General features: G+C 32.6%; 1 protein-coding gene across 1 annotated transcript; it reads right to left on the bottom strand.

Moving 5' to 3' along the window:
• Nucleotides 1–3,531: 3,531 nt before the first annotated feature.
• LOC122600640 (type IV inositol polyphosphate 5-phosphatase 7-like) lies at nt 3,532–7,378 on the bottom strand. Its single transcript, XM_043773387.1, has 10 exons — nt 7,150–7,378; nt 7,022–7,069; nt 6,846–6,930; nt 6,656–6,760; nt 5,721–6,540; nt 5,441–5,634; nt 5,151–5,259; nt 4,618–4,766; nt 4,279–4,517; nt 3,532–3,905 (listed from the first exon to the last, which is right to left on the bottom strand). The coding sequence occupies exons 1-9, from the start codon at nt 7,247–7,249 to the stop codon at nt 4,295–4,297; spliced, it is 1,833 nt and encodes a 610-aa protein (XP_043629322.1). The 5' UTR covers nt 7,250–7,378; the 3' UTR covers nt 3,532–3,905; nt 4,279–4,294.
• Between the last annotated feature and the right edge of the window lie 1,532 nt (nt 7,379–8,910).

Here is an 8,910-nt window from a genome sequence, read left to right as displayed (position 1 = left end):
TTAAATCCAAAAATGTTAAATAAAGTATATGCCATCATCATTTGATTTAATGACTCTAAATAAAAGTTAAAACTCATCTCAGGGTCTGTATATAATTATATATTGTTTTATTGTTTTTTGTTTGCATTATATAGTTGTTGATGAAAATTATATTAATGAAAAATATGTTTAAAATTTAATTCCTCTATATATTTTATATCAAATGTTATATATACAACCAAAAAATTTACGATCAAAGTCAAAATAAGATACTTAAAATGAAACGGATGGGATAATACATTTATTAACTTTCGTCATTCTAATTTCATTTTTCTTTATTAACTATGATATTGGTAAATATGGAGAATAATTCCTAACTTTAGAATACCATTATACAGAAATATTTCTAACTTTAGAATACCATTATACAGAAATATAACACACATATCTTATTGACCATTCTCGATACAAATACTTATTAAATAATGTCGTCGTCATATTTCAACATGTCTTACCTATATGTTATTATGAAAGTCTAATATATTTATCTCGCGTATTACGCGAAAAAATAATCTAGTTGTTATATATAATGAGTAATTATACATGCATGATCCGGCGACGATAGTACGTGGTAGTAACGACAATGTCGTGGTTGCGCCGACGGATAATGGTGGCGGTGAAAGTGATGGTAAGGTATATAAAGGTAATTGTTAGGTCCAGATTTACTGGACTCACTCCAGACGTAACTACTGGAGCCCTCTGAAGATTTGTCCAGAAATTATGTGAAGACCAGTGAACCATTTACTTGTACAGAAATCTGGATTCCACCAGATTGGTTTACTGGACTTCACTCCAGTCAAGATCTTTCCACTGAAGAACATTCTCACTGAAGTCAAAGACTGAAGTCTGAAGAAAGAAGTCTGACAAATAGCGGAGCTCACTGAAAGACTTACCAGATCTCCTGACTGGAGTCCTTGTCAGTGTTCTAGACCTTACAAGTCTGAACACTGATTACGAGGAATTGACTTTATGCCTTTACATGCCTTTAACCGGACAATCCATTTGTCCTTTGTTAAAAGCCTTACACGCATGTAAAGGTAGTTGGTTAATTAGAAGACAAGTCACTGTCATGTGACTTTATTCTTGTACTTTAATCAATGTTTTTAAGGAATTAATGTAATTTCCTTAAATGCATGTAACCATATTTGTACGGCAAAAAGAATATTATATTTATTCTTTTTGCCTATAAATACCAAGTCACTTCCTCGTCCAAAAGACATACTTTTACAATTTGGTGTCTTTGCTCAAATACTCTCGATCTAAACAGTTATACTTCACAACTTTAAGTATTTCGATCAAAGAGTTTATTTAACAAAGATTAGATCACTTGTAATTCATAGGTTGTTTAGATACTTACTTTGTAATATCTTGTTCCGCAACAACCGTGTATTTTATTTAACATCAATAAATAAAATACACTTAAAAATTACATTGTGTCTCACCATTTACTTATTTGCTTATCTTTATATTGCTTAAGTACGTATTACGTTATATATATTCTTGTATTTATATTAATCATAATACTAGTCCAATCTAGTGATTACTTGACTTGTTATTCTACACTTGTGGGTTAAACCATCGAGTAAGGGACTACAAAGTAATTGATGTAATATAGAGTAATGTTATTTTAAGGTTGGGGATTGAGACTATATTTATCGATATTTCTTTGGTAACAATTGTAATTTTGTTTTTTATTGGTTTTGTTAAAAAAAGGCGGTCAATAACGCATAAAACTAGTTGTACTTTTATGTTTTTGATATGGAAAGCAAAGTTCATTATACAGGTTAGTAGAAAAAAGAAGTAATATATTCTCTTGAATTTTAACCAAATAATCCTCTTAATGTTTTCAAATCTTAACATATGTAATAAACTGATTCTTTTTTACCATCTAATCCATTGATTTTTATATATGTTATGATCTTATACGTTAGGACAAGAGGGTAAATTAGAAGAATTTACCATTTTCCTCGACTAATCCTTTTTTTAATGGGAGATATATTTTAGCTTAGGAACAACTAGCAAATCACTAGTGACCCGCTTAATACATAAGTCATAGATACATTTAAAATCTATTCGGATTTCGAAGCCTTAAATAAATCATAATAATTACAGGGGCGGAACTAAATTGTTTATATGGGTAGCTCGGACTACGGGTCCGTTAAATTCACGTAGTTCAAAGTTTTCGTAAAATGATGTATTCTTTATTGGTGCTACGGGTCAAATAAATATGGGATACCGATCATATAACCAACTTTAAACTTTTGAAACATTTTTTTTATCAATAAAACTTATAAAGATGTATTTTCACAACTAAATAATAAAGAAAAACTACTGAAAGTACCAAAAATTCTTCAAAATCATTAAAAATAGTTAAAAATCTGTTAAAAAAATGATAAAAATCGTAACAATTTAGTCGTTATCGTTGTTATCGTTACTTTATGCCGATACAAGGCTAGTGGAAAAAAAATTGTGCTACATGTCACTTCCGATTCTGGTTCCGTCAATGAATAATTGTGAATTTGTGATGCTAATCATTTAGTCAACTAGTTCTACATAATTTGAATTCATCATTAGATACATTTAAGCATGAACACTTTTTGGAATTAGGAATTAACAAAATTTACAACAAAAAAGCAGTATAACATGATGATTTATGTTTGAGTTGTACACTTTACTAATAGAATACATCAAGTCATCAACTTTTTTGTCAAGTTTTTATTATTCTTGTAACCTGCCTAGACTTGATTAACGATCCCCCACCTATTTAGTATTTATCATAATAATGATAATGATTACTAAAACAAATAAACAAAACTGAAGCATCATTCTCTTATATCATGAGGTCCCGATATAAGCCCATCAAGGTCGATTATTAGCTTGACCGAATGTGTTAAATTTCTTTGCCCCATCATCATTATCGGACCACCCAAGACACCCCATATTTAAATTTTATTTTTAATACATATGTGACGATGATAGTAATAAGGAGAAAATCTGATCGGCTTTGGTGGACCCATTGCCAACGCCAAACGCCGATCCCAACCACACCGGGGTAATTGCCGAGCAATGAGGACCACTTGGAGGTCCTCGACGGCCATACTAAGTGCTCTTTATCATTACGGGTATGACTATCTAGATCGTACCTCTTGCAAAGATATTGTTATTGCCGTATCTAGAATCATCCATAGAAATGCAAAATCTATTGAAGGGGAACATTTGAAACTAACAACAAAAACCCAAAAATGAATTTATACTATTTCATGATATATAATCAATAACATAACCCAGTGAGACAAAGTAAAGAGGGCTTCTGCAAAAGGCTTTCCCTCCCACCCAATTCTGCTTCAGTGACTTTAGTGTCCTTTTCCATTCTAGACAACAACAAAAATAAAAGCAACAAAGCATATAACAGAAACAACACTTTTTCAGTCATACACACCATTTTTATGCTTTAACCAAGACATCAAACAACAAAAATAAGTACAAAAAAAATAAAATAATATATCAGTATCATTATTTCCACTCATTTTTTGTACTATCTAAACAACAAGTAAAGAATCTTTATAATTAAATAATCTGCACTACATTCCCTTATATGGGCATTTGGTTTGATTCTATCATACTCTAAACATACTCAACTAAAGTTAGCCATGTGTGTCATCATTTGTGTTTTCACCAAAACTTCTAAAAAATTTAATTCTGCCAATACATTTTAGAGTTAGTTCATTCACTTGTAGTCGTATATCTACACCTCTTGCAGTGCTGCCACGAGCCCGTCGTTTAGACACAGACAACGTTCAATCACTAAGGGAGCGGTGCACATATCCTTCTTCATGGATCTGATCCGTCTCACCATGTAAACGTACCTACACGTGAAAAAGAGCATACTTAATTAGAATTGTGTAGCTCGGATCAATTCCAGTTATTGTTAATATCTTTAAGGAGTCATATAACAGTTTAGCTAAACCTGAACAAGTCAGACAGTCAAACGAGTTCTTCAAGAAAATAGACGGGTCAAACTAGTCAGAAGTTGCCAAAATTCAGAAGATCAAATCATTAGTTTATGAAATTATATACTTGAAATCCTATTTAATTTTGATTAGTTATATGTTTTAGGTCAACCAAACGCGACTAAACCTCAAGAGGTAATAAGAATAACCTGTTTTGACTCCTTACCCATTGTGCCATACCCGCATATTTTACCAACTCTAATGGACATAAACAAGAGTGAGAGCTTACAAGTTTATTTGATGAGTTAGAAAAAGCAGAGTTCAGTGTATCCGTTAGCATATGGCAAAAGCTCCTCTACTTCAATTCTAGAGTTAGAACAGCTCATGGTTCTTCTATAACGGCTATGGACTAACTCAACCTCGGCCCAAAATAAGCTGTATACTGGTCTATGATCTGAGAACCTAGACTCGCCACGTACATAGGATAACTGATGAAGACCTCTTCCATACCACAAGATACGATCACACCTTCATATGATAAATTTAGCCGTATTAGTAAAGGTAGCTTTAGGCTCAAACAGTTTTATATCATATAGGGTGTAAATACCATGTGTAAAAATTTTATTACCATGCGGGCGTTCTTCTTTTTTCCTTGTGCTGTAAATTATCTCCCGTATATCTATCTGAATTGGTCAAGTACTTGTAAGTTGGTGGAAAATATATCTTCCCTTCATTCCATCCTTTGAAGACACGCCCTCTTCTTTGTTCAATTCGCAGCTACAAGGATAAACACTTCTCAGGTAACTAAAGTATTATAGAGGTATCATAACAAGGTAATTTAGGATGTTTCTAAAACGGGGTGGACATGTAAAGTCAATAAAATTAGCTAAAATTAAATGACTCGAAATGGGCCAAAAGGGTCAATGTCAAAAGTCACCCATGGTAGAGTTCTAATTGAACAAAACATTTTAAATAAAATTACTTAAAGGGAAATTAATTTCTTATAAATTTTCCCATCATGATTGACAAACTTGATATCTGTCTAAAAAATATCAAGAGTTTTGGACAGCCAGTGCTTTTGGGTCAAATCAATCTGGCATTTCCTTAACAGAATTTACCCATCATTTGCTAAAGTGAAGGCCCGGAAAGAATATACCATACCTGATCTTTCTCTAATAATGCTCTCCAATTTTGCATCTCAACAAGTGCTTTTGCAGAACGATAAGAGAGGGCAATACGGTAATTCAGATCCCCAAGCCATATAATCCGACTGAACCAATGTACAAATGATCAGAATTGAAGCAACTACTTATTCTGATATAATTTTTTCTTTGATTCAAAGTAACTAAAGAGAATCTAAAGAACTCAATCTTATAAATAACTACATATAAATTATTTCATAATTAGACAAGGAAGCTAATATATGTATGGTTTAGAAGTAGTTATCTTACTCGTGCTCAAGTATAGTTTGAGGGGATTTATCATCTTTCATGCCTTGAACACGTGGGAACCTTGTTTTCTTCACGATTTCCATAAAATCAGCATTCCTTCTTAGTTCATCACCTTCCTTCTGGCCAGAAGTCAAATGACTACATACAAAGCAAAAACTCGTTTGGTGCAACAACATACTCACCGAAACTGACCCCTGCAAGTACAAAACAGACATGTTAGTCATCTCAGTTTCTCAATATATAATTGTGTAAGTTAGATATGAAAAGATTGTTAGAATACCTTATTCCCAAGATAACCCATTAATCCTCTGCCAACACAAGACACTTTCAAGTTACTAACATGTTCCCTCAAATCACTTCTTACCCACACAGTAAGAAAAACACCAACCATTTGTTTACTTGCAACCAAAGAATAGCTTGAATAACCATCTTCCATGTTGGAAACAGGTGAATTTGAATTGGGGTTTTGTAAATCTTCCATTGGGCCATAATCTTCATCAGATGAACCCCATCTTGAAAAATCACTAGGTCTTTGACTATATGAGTAATTACTCGGTCTGTGACTTGCCGAGTAGTCACTCAGCCTGTGACTGGCCGAGTAGTCACTAGCTCTATGAGTTGTCGAGTAGTCACTCGGCCTGTAACTCGCCGAGTAATCACTCGGCCTGTAATTGGCCGAGTAGTCACTTGGCCTGTAATTGGCCGAGTAGTCACTTGGCCTATGTCCAGAAGATGAATAGTCACTTGGTCTATGACCTGAAGATGAACAGTCACTTGGTCTTTGACCAAAGATAGCCCGGTCACATATACTATATCGTCTGTCAAGATGTGGCTCATTTTCACTTCTCCAACTATTAGTCGCCTGAAATGACCTTCGATTATGAAACGATGAATTTTGATGTCTTGTTGAACCTTCAAAATCAGCATCGTATTCAGCTACTGGATCAGGGGCGGGAGAAGGCGTATAGCACCCATTTCCGCCCCCAGAGCCAGAACGATTATTCAACGTTCTTCGTATCAAAGACAACCATTTCTTGGCAGGGCCATTGTCTTCAGAACCAAAAATATTCGCCGCATTTAAAGGAACAACCTCTTGGAATCTAAAATAACAAATAATCAAATATTACATCCAAAATCCAAACCCAGTATCCAACACCACAATAGACATTGAAAACAAAAAATCACACATACAGATATACAGAAATATATACATACCCAAGAACATAAATATCAGCAGGAGGGGCAGCATGTAACCAATCATCAAGATTCATTTTACTTGAAGGTGATTTCCCTCCTACATTCCATGTTGCTGAAAAAATGCTGCAACATAAAAACACTAATTACTATTAGTGAATGATTAAAAACAAGTCCAATGTCAAAATAATGAGATTTTATTACATAATACCTATAGTTTTGGACATTTATAATCTGAGGATCATCAAGATTAACCCTTCCCCATCTACGAGTTTCGGTACCTTTGTTCGTTTTCTCTGCACATTAAAATCATATACTTATAGATATATCATAAGTTATTCAATTTGGTGTTATAAGTAATAAATATAACATGATATAGAATTATACCTGTTTTTGATTTCTTGACTGCAGGTGGCTCTCTTTCACTGAAGCAACCTATATATGATCATGAACAATATATATATCAGACAATTATAACAAATATCATGAAGCTAGACAAAATATGAAAAACCAACCTCTAGATTCATCAGATTTTGTCTTGATATTAAACCATTTTCTAACAAGTTTTCTTGACCAAGAAAACTTGTTGGTTTTGGTATATGTATCTGTTGTCATTGCTTGTTAGGCAAAATGAACTCAGCAAGTGATATGTTTGTAATATATATGGATATGAAACATATATATGTAATGTGTAACTATGTATTATAGTACTAAATAAAGACAGAACAAGTATTTAATTAAGGAAGGGTGGGTTGGCACAAAGACCAAAGAGAGACAATGTTGATTAATGTGTGAGAAGTGAAAATAGGGAAACATTAAAGTGAGGGAGTGTAGAGTAGACATGGCAGGAAAAAAGAATTTGAATGGAATAAAGTGCAGAATGAAAAATGGTTTAAGGGCTGGCCCATGGACCATGGTGGTGTTATGGGGGCAAATGGGTCAAATTTTACTTGCATATTGAGGTGATTCATTGGCAAACAAAATAAGGTGGTCATTTGGTTTCCCAACCAAAGGTAATAAAGTAGATTATATAGATAATGGTGAAAGATAAAAAGAGATACATATGATATGATATTTAGTACATTACTTTGATTTCCTCGTTATGAAAGAATGAAAATAAAGTGTACGAAATCTAACATGTTTGTTTGGATATATGGGTCAAAATTAGTTCATATTGGTCTTACAAATGACTATTCAACAACAATCAATATAGGATTAATATATTTGGTCGAGAATTTTTCTTTTTAAGACACAAATTTACTACAAATCTAATCACCAATCGGTTATTCTCTCTTAAGTTAAACAAGTAATGAAGATATCAAGTCATTCCATCCGACGAATTAACAAAGTCTTAATTGAAATACTTCCTTAGCTTAAGACTTAAGAGAGAATAACCGATTGGTAATTAGATTTTTTAATAGGTTATTCATGATAATTTATAAGCTTAAGCTCCGACCAAAATAACAGTATGATGTCTAGTATCCCAAGCAACAGTATATAGAAAAACATTTTTTCTATTACTATTATTTTTTATTTATTATTCAATAAAATTTTCCATTGTCTTCTGTTTTTCAGATTTTATCCCTCTTATAAATCAAAAATCATTACTTTTTTATAAATCATGGGATTAAGATATGGTTATTCTAAAATATTAAAGTATTTAAAATAAAAAAGATATGTTCTTATTATTATAGCATGATAAAACTAATGCATGGAGATTCATAAATAAACAAATATGCACACATATATGACAATTTTCATGATATAAAATGATTTTTAGTTAAAATAGAAAAATTTATATATGTGTTTTACGATAATATTGTTTTACTTGAACCAGATGTATTTACTTAATCGATGGGGTATATTTTTTCTTATGTTCCTATACTTTGAATACTGCCCTATAACAGTATGAAACAATTATTGTTTACGCCAACCGTACCACAAGGCCTATAGTGGAAAGGATATATCATCATAATCGAAGGTATAAGAAATAAAGGTACTCGTGTTATTGGAAGACTTATCCCTAATGTGTAAGGGCGTTGGCATCGGATGCATGGTGGATGTGGCACCACCACTCCACACCATCCATTTGAGCAATGATGGATTCTTTGTGATGTACATTTTTCTATTTATTTTAAGTTTACTTTTTTTAAATAGTAGTGAGTGGTGAAATGAGTGATCGGATGTTAACAAAATTTGGATGAATGATGAATGAGTAATGGAGTTGAAGTGACATAAAATGATTGGTTAGAAGTGAGTAATGAAAAAGGAAATGG

Source organism: Erigeron canadensis, chromosome 5 (assembly GCF_010389155.1).
Source record: "Erigeron canadensis isolate Cc75 chromosome 5, C_canadensis_v1, whole genome shotgun sequence".
Taxonomy (NCBI): domain Eukaryota; kingdom Viridiplantae; phylum Streptophyta; class Magnoliopsida; order Asterales; family Asteraceae; genus Erigeron; species Erigeron canadensis.
The sequence above is the reverse complement of the archived record's forward strand: the minus strand, read 5'-3'. Positions and strand labels throughout refer to the sequence as shown.

Excerpts from the sequence above, each read along its gene's own strand:
- LOC122600640 (XM_043773387.1), bottom strand. The coding sequence starts at position 7,249 with ATGACAACAGATACATATACCAAAACCAACAAGTTTTCTTGGTCAAGA. Across the intron at positions 6,931-7,021 it reads AGTCAAGAAATCAAAAACAG|AGAAAACGAACAAAGGTACC; the intron begins GTATAATTCTAT and ends TTTAATGTGCAG. Across the intron at positions 6,761-6,845 it reads ATAAATGTCCAAAACTATAG|CATTTTTTCAGCAACATGGA; the intron begins GTATTATGTAAT and ends TTTATGTTGCAG.